The sequence below is a fragment of the Pelodiscus sinensis genome, chromosome 9, assembly GCF_049634645.1.
Source record: "Pelodiscus sinensis isolate JC-2024 chromosome 9, ASM4963464v1, whole genome shotgun sequence".
NCBI lineage: Eukaryota > Metazoa > Chordata > Testudines > Trionychidae > Pelodiscus > Pelodiscus sinensis.
This window is the reverse complement of record NC_134719.1, coordinates 10,784,282-10,801,598: the sequence shown is the minus strand read 5'-3', so window position 1 is coordinate 10,801,598 and position 17,317 is coordinate 10,784,282. Positions and strand designations below refer to the sequence as shown.

Sequence of the window (17,317 nt, the reverse complement as noted above, 5' to 3'; positions counted from 1 at the left end):
GGGGAAAAAACATATTTATAAGGATACTGACAGTGGCATAACTATGAAAAGTTGAGAATACTTATTGGACACTGTTAATCTAAACTGTGCGTGTTAGGGAGCAGGGACTGTCCCTTAATATACTTGCACACTGCCCACTGCTGTGCAGCCTGGATCCTGATCTGAGCCTCTTGACACTGACGTAATACAAATTATAATAAATGAGTACAAGGTCCAGACTGTATAATACTGTGGAGTCAAAAACGTATCTATCTGAAAACAAATGGAATTACCTTCAAATGCAGATCTGCTGAATGACATTACTAAGCCCTGGCGTGGCCTAACTTGTGGCCTAACTTTGAATTTCTTTTGGATTCACAATATTTCAGTGTATGCTGCTACTCACAGTAACCTTCTCCACTGCATTAGATCAGTGATTTTCACACTACTGGTCACAACCCAGTACTGGGTCTCAGCATGTCAGGCACTGGGTTCCTTGCTGCAGGGTGATCAGATGACCAGTGGGGGTGCGAAGACAGGCTACCAGAAACCCCCCGAGTTCTGTTAGCCATCCTGCTGAAAAAAGATATCCTTCTGATCTTTGAGTGAGATCTTGACAAAATAAACCTCTTAATGTTGCTGCTTTGCTCAGGGACTGGTTGCTTTTCAAATATGAGATTTCTTATTACATTTGTGGAGGCCTGTTCTAGAGAACCCTTGTTCTTGACACAATTAATCCACCACTGTATCGCAAAATGGGGTATAGAATTTGAGAAGGTCATGCTAGGCGTTTGCACAGAGGCCAGTGCCATCAGAATCCCCACTGAGCTTTTCCGTTTGGCTAGACTACCAGCCCTAGTCTACACTAGGGCTACGTCTAGATTGCATCCCTTTTTCGTAAAAGTGATGCAAATTAGACGTATCACAATTGTTAATGAAGCAGGGATTTAAATCTCCCCCGCTTCATTAGCATAAAAATGGCAGACGCTTTTTTTCGGCACGGAGCTTTGCCGGAAAAAAGCGCCAGTCTAGACGCGGATCTTTCGGAAAATAAAGCCTTTTCCGAAAGATCTTTTATCCCTTATTTTAAGAGGGATAAGGGATCTTTCAGAAAAGGCTTTATTTTCCGAAAGATCCGCGTCTAGACTGTCGCTTTTTTCCGGCAAAGCTCTGTGCCGAAAAAAGCGGCAGCCATTTTTATGCTAATGAAGCGGGGGAGATTTAAATCCCCACTTCATTAGCAATTGCGATACGTCTAATTTGCATCACTTTTACGAAAAAGGGATGCAATCTAGACGTAGGCTAGGGCTTTATAACCCCCAAAAGGTCAAATTTATAAGCATAACATCCACTACCAAGCCCGTTATTTCAAAATACTAGGCCACAGAATTCTAACTCTGTACTTCTGCTTTTCATCAGGAATAATGCTAATTCAAAAATAGTTATTTTTTAAATAATAGTAGTGTGGATGCTCTGGTGCTGCTATCTCAAACTAATTACTCCCCAGTGCTTCCTGGGGCTCTAAGTCTGAGGTAGTGTGTCCACATTAATGGAACCTGCCTCGGACCAATTTTGAGGCTTCCCCTTAGCGTGGACTAGGGATATCAGTGTGCAGCCAACTATATGATTAACCGCTAAACCTGGGCTTATTGGTTAATCTTCTCTACTACATGCATTCCCTCTCCCCTTGCTGCCTCTGTATCAGAGGCAGTGGGGCGGGGGGGGGGAGGGAGCTGGTGCTGGGGGGAGCCAGCTTAAAAATATATTTCCCCCCCCAGCACTGGCTCCGCAGTGCTGCCTGCCTCTCACCCCCAAACCCGCACTGCTGCCTCTATCAGAGCATCCCACAGAGCAGCCTCTGTCTGCGGCAAGCCTGTCCCCCACCCCAGACTAGCTCGCCCTGCCACTCTGTGCTGCAGCTTCTGATTCAGAGGCAGCAGCACGGGATGGCAAGGGGCTCCCAGGGAGTGGGGCCGAAGCACACTGGCTGCCAGTCCCTAGGGGCGGGGACTCTTGAATAGCTGTGTAACCACAAAGATTTCATGCAGTTACATGACTATTCAATTACACTGCTCCCCCTCCTCCTGTCCTTTGGGCTTGCTTAGTAGAGTGAAGAGCAGATAGACTCCATTTTCTCTTTGTGGGTTAGGGAGAGGATTCCTTGGTGTCCAGACAAGCTTCACGCAGACACAGGGCAAGGAGAGCAGAGAAGAGGGGGAAATTCAGCCCTAAAGTTCTCATCAACACTAATACAATTTATTTTTATAGTTTAATTTAAAATTCATGTAAAACCTCACAGTCCTCGTGGCCCTTGTCTTTACTAGGAAAGACATGTCTGATTTATCACCAGCAGTGCAGCTCCCATGATTGGGGAGCAGGGGAACAATCAATTGTTATAGCATAGATGCACCTGACTGCATAGAACACAAAAGTCAATACGAGGGCAAGCTTCCCCCTCAAACTACCCTGTAAAGCCTCAAGTTTTCTTGTGTGATATACTGTAATCTCATTCCATGAACATGGAATGCTTGGATTCCCTACCCTGAAACTCCCTTTGGATACCAGTTTATATCATGCATTTTGTAAAGCAGAGCTCTTTATTACCTGCTAGCGAAAAGATCGAAATGATCAATGGAATTGTAGGATCCTATGTGAGGTTTGAGTAGGAATCTTTGAAGTGACTGGCAATTCTTTTTCTCCCCCCAAGGGCACATCAGCATACTCCCTCCAATTCTGGATCATATTCTGCCTATGAATATCTACTAGGCTGCTAATTAGGATTTTAGGGGTTTCCTCTGTATGCATACCAGGGTGTGAACCAGAGTCTGTCTTGTACAGTCTGACTTGACTGTACATATTAAATATCTGTATTACATTATTTTGTTTGCTTGACTATTCTATTAAATATACTGAAAAGAGAGCTAGTGCTGAGCTATTTTTGTAGGCATTTCAGGACTTTATTCAGTGGTCATTTAAGCTCACTAAAGGCAATGGGAGCCTTTTCAAGGCTTCAAGGGACTTTGGACCAGGCTTCATTGAAATTAGTCCTGGCTTATACTAATATGACAACTGAGGCCCTAATACATTGAACATTGGTGTAAAAATGTGCCCTGGTATATTGCATCAACAAACTAAGCCTTCATATCTGCTAAGCCCATTTTATTCAAACTGGTTTTCCATTTCCATAGAGTGACCCTCTTATCACTTTATTTAGTATGCAAACACATCCATTTATACATTGTCTTGCAAATTAATACATGCATTAAGTAATTAAAAAAAGTCAAAAATCACCTACTACCCACACATGTATTCAGTTTATTATAAATCTACAGTAGTTCTATTTTGTTAATACTTTAAAATAAAGAAATTTAAACTACAACTTTTATAGTCAAACATACATTAGAATAAGTCTCTTGAAATATTACAGAGTACTTGCAGTCAGCACTTTGAAAGTACAGAAAAAACACAGTATCTTCAACATGGAGAATGATTTTGTTACCCACATAAATATTCCTTATTCTCATAAGAAGTCCCATTTGGGGTCATGAACTCACTCGCACTAAAGACTGGCTGTTTTGCATTGATTTCATTGGGAGTTGGATAATCAAGTCAATGGGCCTACTCACATGAGAGAGAGTTACAGAATCAGACACACAGTTGATACATGGAGTCCGTTAAGATGTAATCACTGAATTCTAAAGGAGTAGAACTAGGCCCTAAATGCCTTTAGACTTTTAACAAGGATTCCACTGAAAATGACAATCTCTTATTTTTAACTTTCATTTCTGAACAGCATTCTTGGGATATTCTAGATAAGTGTCTGAGGTTTTCCTTTGCCACAGAACACTTATTTTTCACGTGTTGACTCACATGGTGCTTTTGTAGTAAGGAAGGATCATTTTGTAAGAGAAAACCTTCTGAGCCAAACTTCTGGTTGTGGTCGTATTCAAAATATTCTTTAACTTTTTCAAAACTTGCTTGTGTTTTTGTTGCCTTTGATCTCAAATCTCTCTGAAAGGAGCCAAGTTCTTTGGCTAAAATATTGGCCTGAGCCAGCTCCTTACACACTTGAACATATTTCTCTGCATCCTTAGTAAAGGTATATTTATATTTCTGTAAAAGGCTGCTTTTGATTTCACCTGATGTAAAAGTTACATTTGGTAGGAAAAAATCTCTAGTCTGATAAAGCATAGTGCTTGCATGTATCAAAGGAAACCAAAGATTTATCAAATTGTGATTAAAATATGTTGAGTCACAAAGCTGGCTGTGTCCAGTGCTAAATGGATTTGTTTCTGTGCCTGGTAAACAATCTTCATTTGATCTTTGTAAGCTTTGAGCTACAGCTAATTCCTTTAGTTCTCTCTGTCTAAGTTCCCTTTCCAGCATTATGCATTCCAGCTCTTTATCTGCAAATGTTCTTCGTTTCCTCATTCGCTCACTCAAGTTAGAAAAGTGGAGTTGGCTTTCCTGTGGAGGCTTATAACCTAGGAAAACAAATGAAAGGCTTCATTTAGTATTTTTATCATTATCATTGATTATTTGTATTTTCCTGTAGTGACTAGAGGTCCTAACTAAGATCAAGGTCCCTTTGTGCTGGATGCTGTGCAAACACGTAGTAGCAGACATCTCTGCCTTGAGGAGTTTACAGTGAACTAGACAAGTCAGACAAAGGATGAGAGGGAAAATGCAGAGAAGGAAAGTAGCTTGCCCAGGCACCTAACTTCAAGTCCAGAGGTTTGTCTGCTATACCATGCTGCCCATAGACTGATAACTTACCTTATTGGTATTATATTATTTCAGTGCCTCCTAGAAATATTTGTTGATAGGTTTTATTTTAAGAAATGTCATTTTATAATTTGACATCATTCTTATGTGGATCATGTAAGGGATAACCTGTCTAACCCTCTGAATAGCCTGGACTATCTAACAAAGATCAAAATTGGAAAGTAGAAGGCCATATTTTTGATCATTAGCAGTCATGATCCTTGTGCTATATATGCAAACAGGATACTATGAAGTCTAGAATTATGTTTAAGTGGAATTACACCTTTGCATTATTAAAATTTAAATAACTACTCAGAGCTATAAAATGTACAAAACGCTTTACAAACATATGGCCTGAGCATTCTCACTCAAGCCAACGCAGGTAACATAGCTTCTTTGCCTGTGGCCCTACTACATCTATCATTGATGATACCTTAGGAACATAGGAACTGTGATAAAGGATCAGATCAGTGCTATGTATAATATGGTATCCTGTCTAGTACAATGCTCAGGCCAGCTGCTTCAGAAGACAGTTAAAGAATAATATGCCTAAAAAAGAAAATTTCTTCCCAAGTAAAAGATAAAATAATGGATCTTACAATTTAGAAATAAATCTCACAAAAATCCATTTCCATTCAAATCAAAATTATTTACTTTTTATTAAATCAAAACCTCATTGTTTTGAGCTGACAAACTCCATTCCCCCCCAAGTTTTGTCATTTCAATTCAAATATTTCAGGTGTCTTCCCTTTTTTGTTTTAATTTGGTGAAATTTGAATGGACACGCTATTACAAATCAGAGTTTAAATAAAGCATTTCTATTTTTCAAAGTAAAACGTCTAGATGAAACATTGGTTAAAAAAAAAAAGTCTCAATTTGATAGTTTTAGGTCCTGAACTTCCCCCCTTTCCCTTCCCTCATTTCTGTGGGGAAAAAAAATTGATTTTCACCTAGCTGTATTCCTAATCCTCATTCAATTTACATACTGTAAAACCAGAAGGGGTCATTATGATATTCTAATCTGATTTGCATAACAGAGGCCATAGAATTTCACCTAATAATAGTTCCTTCATCCAGCTCAAGTACAATGTGATTGAACTAGGGCATTTCTTTTTAGAGAAACATTCAGTCTTGTTTTAAACATTTCAAATGACTGGGATTCCATGACCAGCAGCGGATTTAGGGCAGGGCAAGCGGGGCGACTGCCCCGGGCCCCGCGCTTCCCGAGGCTCCGCGCATGCGCCGTGTCAAAGGAGGGGCCCCGCAAAATTTCGCTGCCCGGGGCCCCGCGGTGCTGCCCTGGGCCCCCCGGCACTCTCATCCACCCCTGTCCATGACACCCCCTAGTACAGGTAGAACCTCTGTGGTCCAGCACCCTTGGGACCTGCCTGGTCACAAACCACACTCCGGCTGCTAGCCCCGGGGCACTGACCCCTTCCCTCCCCAGAAGTGCTGGGGCTCTGCTGCCAGGCCCCGGGGCTCTGGGGTTCCATTCCCCAAGGATGCTCAGGCTCTCTTCTGCCCCATCATGGCTCTGCTCCTAGCCATTGACCCTCCCACTACTGGCCCCCAGTGCACAGAGGCTCCACTTTTGGCCCTGGGGCACAGAGCCTCTGCTACACATCCCACCAGGCTCCGCTGTTCCCTTGTCCCACAACACTCCTGACTCCAGCCTGCTGGTTGTTGCCAAACTATGGAAGCCTTGATTAGGGAGCTTCAACCTGTAGTTCTAACGGTTAATCACCCATGCTGTCAAAAACTTGCATTTTTGTCTTCCTCTACACACACATGCACCAATTTGAACTGCAGATATTGGAAGGATTGTGCTGATGTGTATATGTTTAAAAAAATCCCAAATCAGCAACATGTTTAATTACATGTCTAACTTTAAACACAAGACTAGTCCTGTGGAATTCGATAGGACTACTCAGATGCTCCATATGAGGCATGAGTATCTTGTCAAATTGAGGCCACGTCTCCTTACCTGCCAGTATGCTTTTGGCCAAGATGCTAGTATTCTTGGGGTAGTGTTGATAGTTTAATCTGCAACTGGCTGATAGAAGAGAATGTTCAGCTTCATCTTTCTTAACCTGTGCAGAGTCATGGAAAGAAGAAAATAAGATAAACCATGCATCCATTTTAGGCCATGTCTATATTATGGGCACCACAGGGACACCATTAAAGTTATACTGCACCTCCTAGTGCAGACACAGGCTACAGCAATGGAAGGGTTTTTTCCCCCATGGCTGTAGGAACTTCACAATCACTAGTGATTGTAGATAGGCTGCGGGAAACATTTTTCCATCAGCCTCACTGCATCTATACACAGGTTTGGTTGGGATAGTTAATTCAGTCAGCAGTGTGGATTTTTCACACAGCCAGGTTGAACTAAGGATTCTGCCAATAAAAAGCAAACTTGTTACTGCACCATGATTTCATCCAACAGGTTATTGTGATATTCGGAATAAACTACCTTTCCTTTTCACATAGAATAGCAGGTTTTTTAGGAAAACCCTTGTCAGGCTGACCTATTGGAACTTCCCTCAGTCATTTTAATACTAGGACAATTAAGAGGAACTGAGACTTCAAGCCTCAAGTGTTGGGGCTGCAGTCTAATTCTACAGAAATAATGCACTAACAGTAGTAGTATTTGTGTATACACATAGCGGCATTAAAGATCTTGATCCTACAGGTTATACTGAATGCTGAGATAAGGTGGGTGTTATCTTTTATTGGACCAGCTTCTGGTGGTAAGAGAGCCAAGCTCTCAAGTTTTACCAAGAGTTCCACTTTCTTGCAACCTAACGTAAAGCAATTACATTATCAGAAGTAAATAAGATGTTTAAGAACAAAAGCCTAAGGGACTGATAATTATACTTACGTCCTCTGTAAAGCTCTTTGTGATCTACAGATGAGAAGTGCTTGAACAGCAAAATATTTTATAAGAAAGTAAGGTTCTGACAACCATCTTTGGGTACCAAAGTATGGGGCTATATTAACTGTGCTGTGCAACCAGTGAAGTTGGGGAATGTTTAGCACTTGAAAACCTGGCTACTTATTTAAGTAACTAAATATGGCTTTATGGTCAGAGCCTTAGTCCTGATTTAGATGCTGAGCATTTATTGGGTTTTAAAATTTACATGAATATTTTTAACAAATATGATCAATGTGAATAACCTCTCCCATCATTCTAGCATGCCCTAAAACAAGGAGGGAACAGAGACAGCAGCGCCACTAATTATACACTGCTAGCTCTTGTCTAGTGCAGTAGTTCCCAACCTTTTGAATCATATGGACCCCTTTTCAATCTATTAAAATTTCATGGACCCCCCCAAATTATCCATTTTTGCTAGCCCAACTAAACCCTTCCCACCACTCTAATAACTTTTGAACTGTTAGAGCAGGGTGACATTCAAAATAAGAGGGGGGGGAGATAAAGAGCGACTGACACATTTATAAGCTGACTATAGTACAGCCACAGCTTGTCAGCTTCAGCATGGGCTGAGGGACAGGCAGACTGCAGAGCACAGAGCTTCTCAGGTCCTATTGGCTGCTACTTGCCTACTCTGCTTCCTCTGCTCCTGTCCCATCTGTCCCCTGCCAATTCACAGAGTGAAGGGGCTCTTGTGGTCAAACGGAGCTCTGGAGCAAACATCTCAAGGGTGGAATTTTGAGAGGGTAGGGAACAAAAGGGAAATTTTGGGAGCATGGGGGGACAGCAGCCATGCTGCTAGGATGCAGCTCGCTTTTGATCCTGTTCCCCAATGCTAAGGGAGAGAGGGGAAAGTGCTTGCATCCCATGCATGCCTCTCACACACCAGACAAGTGTGAGAAGCATGCACGGGATGCAAGCACTTTCCCCATGCTCCCTTAGGTTCCAGAAAACAGGATCAAATGCAAGCCACATCCTGGTGCACAGGGCTGTTGCCCCCCTGCCTTGTGCTTGGGGGGCAGGAGAGGGTGCAGGAGAAGAAAAGTAAGGGTCAGGCTCACCATGGTGTTCCTGATCCTTACTTTTAAAAACTTTTTGTGGACTCCCTTGCAGTGCCCAGGGGCTCTGCCGACCTCAGGTTGGTAAACACTGCTCTAGGGCTCTTCATCCACAGAAGCACTTTACAAGGGGGTGGAGGCACAACTGTTACCCCCGTTTTACAGCTGGGGAAACTGAGGCACGCCCAAGAGAAGGGGCCAAAGCCAGGAAGAGAATCCAGCTTCCCCGAGTCTCTTAATGGAGCCGCTCCTGTAAGATTTATTCTCACCAGACAGCAGGAGATGCTCCCTCCACCGCTCTCGGGCTCTGCCCCGCCCCCCTCTTTGCAGCCCGCCCGGCGCTCACCTGGCCGGCGCGCTGCTGCCTCCGCAGCGCCACCTGCGCGGCCGTCACGCGCTGCCGCTCCAGCACCAGCAGGCAGGCGGCGCAGGCGCAGTCCCGCCACCGGCACAGCCGCTTGTGGCCCTTGAGCCCGGACACCACGCCGTGGTTCCTGCAGCGCGCGCACTTGGGCACCCGGCACGAGCGCCGCGCGCGGGAGGGCTCGGGCCGGCGGCCGCCCGGCCCCTCCTGCAGCTCCCCGCCCGCCATCCAGCTCCCCGCGGCGGCGGGCGCGCGCCCGGCCCGGCTCAGGCGCTGGCTTCAGCGGGCAGCGGCGGCTCCTGCCATGCTCGCCGCTCCGCGCAGCCTTTAAAGACCGGCCGGGCCCGCGCTGGCCTTGACGTCAGCTGCACCCCCCTCTCCCTCCCCTTACAGCAAACAAGGGGCAGGCGGCACCAGTGCTCCCTGGGGCCCGGGAGCATTCAGCTCGGCCCCGCTTGGCTCACACCTGCATCCCTTCCCTGCCTCAGCCAGACGGGCTGGGCGAGCGCTCCAACTTGGACCCACTTCTGCACGGCAGCCAGACAAGCTAGGGACCCACCCTCCGCTCTGCTTCGGGTCTGGGAAGCGGGCAGTGCTGAATGCACGCTTGGAAAAAGCAAAAGTAGTTCGCACACATTTGGAGGGACCGGTCAAGGCGAGGTGGCCCATTTCCCGTCTTCTGGTCCTAGGGAGCAAAGGAAGAGGGATGGGGGAGCAGCTGTAGGGGAGGATTGCTCGTGGGTAACTGACTGTTGTAATAGAGGGGTAGCCTGTTAGTCTGAATCTGCAAAAGCGACGAGGACTCCTGTGGCACCTTATAGACTAACTGAAGTGTAGGAGCATAAGCTTTCATAGGCAAAGACCCACTTGTCAGATGCATGTAGTAGGTACCTGCCTCTGGAAATTTCCACTACATGCATCTGACGAAGTGGGTCTTTGCCCACGAAAGCTTATGCTCCTACACTTCAGTTAGTCTATAAGGTGCCACAGGACTCCTCGTCGCTTTGACTGTTGTAACAAGCCATATTTCCAGTGGTTCTATTGGGACCATGATTTAGAGAAAAGTTTTATTTAAACTCCCCGGCTCATCTTTTTAAAGTTTTGTGCCGGTTGCCTTTGAGAGTGAGGACTGATTGATCTGATAGAGAGGGATGGTTGTGGGAAAAGTCTTCACTCACAGGTGGCGATGTGTTTTCGTTGCGTTTCATTGTCTGTTCTAACAGCTCCAGGGGTCAGTTTAGTCCTACTCTGCAAGAGGATAAGTTTTTAATGCTGTCTTCCAAAACCTAGGAATCCTCTTCGGTGTTTGCTGCACAGACTTCCTACAGCCTCCATACAGTTTTTTTTAACCCTTGCTTGCCTGCTGTTACAGAATAAATCGGCAGTATTGGATGGAGTAGAATAGGCTGATTTGTTCCTTTCTTGTTTCTTTTCAAGAATGATCTATTTGTATAGTTTTATAGAAAATGGCATTGGAGAGTAATAGTGAACTCTCTACTGAATTAAAAACCTACAAGTTCAGAACAGTGTTTGAGGAGGAGGGAGGGCTTAAATCCAAAGAAAGTTAGCTACTTGGACAAAGCAGGAACATTCTAACCAACTTTTCCCCCCTTCTCTGACAAATATCTCCCTCATCTGAACACCTAAAAGAAAAATCTGTCTTAGATGAATGGTTGGCTTGTAGTCAGCCCCGTTGACAGTCTGAAATGCAGTACATTCTGTGATGCCTACCAAGTTTGTGGAATCAAAGACATTTTGAGATTGCTCAAGCTGTGTATCTGAGTACAGATCTACACCACAGAGACAGAACAATTTAAGCTACACAAATTGAGTTATGTTAGTAGTGTAACTCAAATCGACATAGCTTAGAATCTACTTTACTGCAGGGTCCACACCATGCTGGGTCAACAGGAGAAACTCTTCTGTCCACTCCCCTTACTCTTCTCTTTCTGATGAATACTGGAGAGCAATCAGCCCTGGATTTATCAGATCTATATTAGACACTGCTGCTACGATCGCTGCCCTGCCGTTTCTCTGATCCGTGCGGACCCTGCGGTAAGCAGAGCTAAGCCATGTTGATTTGAGTTACGCTACTAATGTAACACAAATTGTCTTGTTTAGAACAGCTTGGCCTCCTAGTGTAGACTTGCCCTTTGTCTTATGTCTGCAGTACTGAAGAGGAGATCTGCTTAGCTCAAAAGCTTGTCTCTTGTTTACCAACAGAAATTGGTTCTCTAAAGGATATCAGGAGGCAGTGCCTCCTGCTTGCTACACTCACCAACCCTCCCTCTCTGTGGGCAGGCAGCCCCAGCTTCTCTCCCCTTCTCCCTCACCCCCCCGGCATGGAGGGCCAGGCCTTCCCTGGTGTGGCAGCCCTGGCCTTCCCCGGCTCTCTCCCCCACTCCCAGGAGGGTTGGGCCGGGCCGAGGCTTTGAGGATGTGTATGAGGGGGCTGGGGTGCAGGTGCGGCTCCCATCTCTCCAGGCAGGGGCAGATGACCGTTTTGCAGGGCCCCAAGCAGCATAATTCCGCGGGGGCCCCCCTTTGCCACGGCGCATGCGCAGTGACACTATGCGCATGCGCAGCTGCGCCACGGCGCATGCACGAGGCTTTCTGAAGCGCGGGGCCCGGGGCGGCCGCCCCGTTCGCCCTGCCCTATATCTGCCCCTGTCTCCAGGATCACCAGAGAGGGGAGACCTCAGAGAGGGGGAGGCTCCCTGGAGAGTAGGGCAGGGGAGAGGCCATGTGGCTCCCAGGGCCCCACAGCTTGCAGCTTCAGGCCTCCACCCTGAGCACAGGGGAAGGGAGAGGCTGCGCTGCTTTGGCCCCACCACTCCCAGAGCATCAGGGGGGAGGAGAAAGGCCTTGTGGCTTCACACACACACCATGCTCCAGGGCCCCCCATTGGCCCAGCATGACAGCAGAGCAGTGGGGAAAGGTGAGGGCGGAGGAAGAGGGAGGCAGGTGTGATACAGAGTGAGGTGACGACATCACTTTGTCATTCTGCAGGAAAAGGTTTTTTTTAGTAGATAGAGAGATTCTCTCACCCACCTTGTCATCTGGGAATTAGATCTTTTTCATTCCTCAGGCATGTTTCAACTGGCCAGGCCTAGCTGCACATACATTTTGACAACTTACATTTTGCTGGGTGTGAGAGAGGTGTGATATGAGCACAGAAGTGGGAGCCAGTTGCCCAGATTCTAAGCCCAGGTGTGACATGGTTTCCATTTGTGATGTGCAAATCATTTAATCTTCATATTTTTCTATCAGCAAATGGAGGTGGTGTGTTTTTCATCTTGGCACTGTCAGAATTAACTAGTAATTTTGAGTGCCTCCATTTTTTAGGGTTCCAATTTGAAACACTGTTTGAAGGAATCTGATTTTCAGAGGGTGGGTGCTCACCATTTTCTGTTTTATGGAGTGCTAACATTTCAGTCTGGATTTGCCCAGCTGTCTAATTACACAGAGGCTGCAGGCCAGCTCAGGACTGGGAATACATGAAGCTGGTTTAAAGCTGCCAGAATGTCCCATCTCCATTCCCTGAACTCTGAGCTGCACCTCTTAGTAGACAAAGAAGAGTTATTTGCACCAATGTATATTAAACAGGTATAACTAGGAGCAGTGGGATAGAAGTAAGACAAGAAAAAATAGCTTGAGTATAACAGAAAAAAGATCTTGACTATGAGTTTATGATAGGGAGTATAGTTTTCTGAATTCCAACAAATGTGTTGGCAGTGCCAACATTTGGGATTTTTAAAACAATGCAGAACATAACACTACAAAATTTACTGCAGGAAACAAAGCTGAACTGGCAAGCAGATGGATTGGGTGTCCAATAAATCGGTCTTTTCCATCTCTAACTTTTATGACACTGCTGCATTATGACTTATGACTTCCCCCCAAATTAAACAAAATTGCCCTTGTTGCTCATTCTCTTACCCACTATGCTGTCTTTTACTAACATATCTGCTTTCAAGAACAGGCTGTGCCAAATGTTGCAATTTATTTACATCAGTGGTTCTCAAACTTTTTGGCCCATGGCCCATTCTGCTTAATGTAGACCTTTCCATGGGCCATGAGCCAAGCACCCATGATGACAAAATGGGTGAGGAGAGGGTGGGGATGCGGGGTCTGGCTGATAAGTTGGGAGGAGGCTGAAGGTGGGAGAATCTGCCTGGGTCTAGGAGCAGGGTGGGGGTGGGTGGTCTGGGAAGGAGGGAGAGTGCAGGAGAGGGCTGAGGATGCAGAGTCTGGGTCAGAGGGAGGGTGCAGGAGCAGGCTGAGGGTGGGGTGGGGTCTGGGAGGAAGGGTGAAGGAACAGGGTGAGAGTGTGGAGACTGGGGGTGGGAGAGGAATGGGGGGTGCTTACCTGACTCTCTGCCTCCTGCCACTCCCAGGCACCGCTCCCTGCTGTTCCCGTTGGCCATGATTCCTGCCAATGGGAGCAGTGGGGAAGGCCTTGAGGCCAGCAGTGCCTTTCCCCCAGCTGAGGGGAGGGAGAGCAGCAGTGTGGTGGAGGTGCTTCCTTCCCACACAAGCTGGGTCTAGCCTGCGAGGGGGAAGCATGCGGCTGGAGTGTCACCGCAGTCTCTTTGCTGCAAGGGGGATAAGTCCTGAGCCCATGGCTCATCTGCGGACCACAGTTTGAGAACCACTGATTTACATACAAATCCACATAGCCCGTACGTCCAATCTTCATTATTAGGGTGCTAGCAACATACTAGTGGTTTCTTCAAAGAAACCTGTTAAAACATCTATAAAATAATGACTTACTGATACAAAAATATGTCAAAAGGTGCCTATTGAGTTGAACTCCGCCTACAGGCCAGTAAATGACAGCTTTGAATATTTTGCAGTGCTGCGGACATTTATGGTAAGCTCAAGCCTCAAACACCCACCCCTGGAATGTTCCTTAATCTATTGTTTATGAACATGAACTTCCCTCGTCTGGCAACATCTGTGGTCTGGCATCCCAAGGGTGTTCCCAAGGAAAAGGGGGGGGGCACGCTCAGCAACCCCTCACCCACTCTCTGAGGGTATGTCTACACTACCCTCCTAGTTCAAACTAGGAGGGTAATGTATGCATACCGCACTTGCTAATGAAGCCCGGGATTTGAATTTCCCGGGCTTCATTAGCATAAGCGGGGAGCCGCCATTTTTAAATCCCCGCTGCTTCGAACCCCGTGTAGCGCGGCTACACGGGGCTCGAACTAGGTAGTTCGGACTAGGTGCCTATTCCGAACTACCGGTACACCTCGTTTCACGAGGAGTAACGGTAGTTCGGAATAGGCACCTAGTCCGAACTACCTAGTTCGAGCCCCGTGTAGCCGCGCTACACGGGGTTTGAAGCAGCGGGGATTTAAAAATGGCGGCTCCCCGCTTATGCTAATGCAGCCCGGGAAATTCAAATCCCGGGCTTCATTAGCAAGTGCGGTATGCATACATTACCCCGCTAGTTCGAACTAGCGGGGTAGTGTAGACATACCCTGAGAGTTTCCAAAGCACTACAAAGAACTCATCTGCAGCATTCAAGCTCAGGGAGGAAAGGGGAGGAGTGGAGTTGGGGGGGAGAGGACTCTTGGAAAGAAGCATAGCCCGTGGTTGGCGGGGGGAACTGAGAGCACAGCCCAATAGCAGCAGGACTTGGTGCACTTCTGCAGGGCTACGCTCTTGGCCCCCATCTGTGGGGTTCTGCAGTCCCCCCCCCTCCCGGCCTCTTCCCCAAGCAACCCTCACCCTTCCCAGTCCCTGCTAGGTTAATGCTAGCCCGTCTGCTGCTGCTAATGGCAGGGTCCACTCTGGCATTGACCTCCCCTGGTCTGGCAATAAGTGTAACTGGAATAAGTCCAGAGTTAGACTATCCAAGCATATTTAGTTCCATTGGGGTATCTAAGATAAAAGATGGCATGATTCCCCATTTGGTAAATTTTCAAAACAAGAACCTTAGTGTTTTCTCCCATGCTGCCCTTCAAGCCCCATACATATCTGTAAAACTACCTCCCTATCCTCCTTCAAAACTCTGCTATGTTACTCTGGTACCCGAACTAGTTAAATTAAAACTATAGTTTTATAGTTTGGGTATGTCATATTGCAGTCACCCCCTGGCTGCGTCTAGACTGGCAAGTTTTTCCGCAAAAGCTCCTGCTTTTGCAGAAAAACTTGCCAGCTGTCTACACTGGCCGCTTGAATTTCCGCAAGAACACTGACTTCCTACTGTCTGAAATCAGTGCTTCTTGTGAAAATACTATGCTGCTCCCGTTCGGGCAAAAGTTATTTTGCGCAAAGCTTTTGTGCAAAAGGGCCAGTATAGACAGCTCAGATTTGTTTTGTGCAAAAAAGCCCCAATCGCGAAAATGGCGATCAGGGCTTTTTTGTGCAAAAGCGCGTCTAGATTGGCACGGACGCTTTTCTGCAAAAAGTGCTTTTGCGGAAAAGCATCCGTGCCAATCTAGACGCTCTTTTCCGCAAATGCTTTTAACGGAAAACTTTGATTTCAATGGAAATAGCACTCTGCTAACTGCCAGAAGAATTTACCCCATTTTATTGGAAAAAACATATCTACAATACACTTGACTCTTTCCAACTGTGACCATTTCTATGGACTTTCTTCCCCAGCCTCCTCTCTGGGGATGAGGTCATTGTGAGTTTGGCGAGGAACCATTCTAAGCAGTCCAGCCTGCATAGCTGTGACCTGGAATGAGCTACAGCAGATACTGTGGGGGGAAAATTAATAGAAATTCTTCTGTTTTTGGACTATCCAGAGGAAGCACTAATGAAAAGTTTCCCAAATCATGGTCAGCACTCATTTGCTGTTGGTCTACAGAAAGCTGGCTGGTTACACAGCTGACTTAGCTACTTCTTCCCATATGCTAAATTTCCATTAGAAAAAATTGAGCTTAGGGCCTGATTCAAAGTCTACTGAAATCAAATTAATGATTCAAGCTGACCTCAATGTGTTACAGATCAAGGAATAAGTTTTTTTTCCCTTCCAAGGCTTGCGTTTCAAAGGCCAGGATGGAGCCCTTATGAAAACACCGTGCTGCAATTAAGGCAAGAATTTGCCCATATTAAAGCCTCATTATACCTGTTCTATAGTACCACAGGACGGGAGTAGGGTAAAGAATTCATTCTATAAATCTCCAGTGACAGTGCTTTGCAGTCACTGAAAATGTGTGCTGAAGTTCACTTTCCTCTGGTGTTTTAAAGAGTGAAATACAAATATTTTTTGTTATAATAATGCTTAAAATGTTATTCTACACAGTCTGTTGCTATGTTGTCACTTCCTTAATATGGCCTTTAATATAAAATCTAACAGATGACCTTGCTTTATGGATGTTGTTGGCAATTCTAATCAGATGGCCTGATTTTCAAAAGGGCTCAGTTCCCATGTAAATCCTTAAAAGTGCAGATTTTCAGAAGTCCTTAGCATGCAGCAAGCAGTTCCTATTGTTTTTCATGAGATGCTGAATATTCAGATCTTTGAAAAGCTGTCCAATATTGTGCATTATGGAAAGTTGTTCACTATAGAAAAATAAGGGTATGTGTATACTGCATGGCTATTTTGGGATACTGGAAGTATCACAAAATAGCTGCCCCACATGTACACAAGCCGCCAGAAGAATTTACCCCATTTTCAAAATATTTTTTAAAATAATGTTATTTCAAACTATTTTTTAAAATAATGGGCGCGCTATTTCACCATCCTGGTAAACCTCGATGCATGAGGGATAAGCGATGGCTCATAATAGTGCATTGTTTTGAAATTTGGCACTGTGTAGATATGCCAAATTTCAAAATAAGCTATTTTGAAATAGATTTGAGATAAGATACACAATTTTCTTATTTCAAATTTAGGTTGCTGTGTAAGACTCACCCTAAGTGTTTACCTTTTCCTCTTGGCAGTTCAAAATAATGTTGTCTCCATTTGTAGTTCCCCAAACACTTTCCATCAGTGCTAAAAACTATTTGAACTATTAGTTTACTGTATTTTTTAAAGTGAAGTGATTTTTGCAGTTGAATTTAGTTTTATTAAAAATCACATTTAGCAAAAGATTAACATGCATGCCAAACAGAAGACATAGAGGAATGTTTATCTAGCTTTCTTAATTTTCACTTCTGTAATAGCATGCAGAAACTGCAAAACCTCATTTTCTAGCCTAAATAATATTCTAGGCGCATTTGTAATATAGAATTGTTCTGTGGAATCTTTGATAGTTGCCT

At 45.4% G+C, this 17,317-nt stretch overlaps 1 protein-coding gene across 1 annotated transcript; it reads right to left on the bottom strand.

Annotated features, from left to right (window-relative positions):
- Nucleotides 1-3,164: 3,164 nt before the first annotated feature.
- LOC102444407 (uncharacterized) lies at nucleotides 3,165-9,391 on the bottom strand. The gene is made up of 3 exons (XM_075937123.1): nucleotides 9,080-9,391; nucleotides 6,728-6,833; nucleotides 3,165-4,463 (listed from the first exon to the last, which is right to left on the bottom strand). The coding sequence occupies exons 1-3, from the start codon at nucleotides 9,323-9,325 to the stop codon at nucleotides 3,706-3,708; spliced, it is 1,110 nt and encodes a 369-aa protein (XP_075793238.1). The 5' UTR covers nucleotides 9,326-9,391; the 3' UTR covers nucleotides 3,165-3,705.
- Between the last annotated feature and the right edge of the window lie 7,926 nt (nucleotides 9,392-17,317).

Bases quoted from the DNA above. Each gene is read 5' to 3' on its own strand.
- LOC102444407 (XM_075937123.1), bottom strand. From the start codon at position 9,325: ATGGCGGGCGGGGAGCTGCAGGAGGGGCCGGGCGGCCGCCGGCCCGAG. The intron at 6,834-9,079 runs GTGAGCGCCGGG...GACTCTGCACAG, and splicing joins GGCAGCAGCGCGCCGGCCAG to GTTAAGAAAGATGAAGCTGA. The intron at 4,464-6,727 runs GTAAGGAGACGT...TTGTTTTCCTAG, and splicing joins GGCCAAAAGCATACTGGCAG to GTTATAAGCCTCCACAGGAA.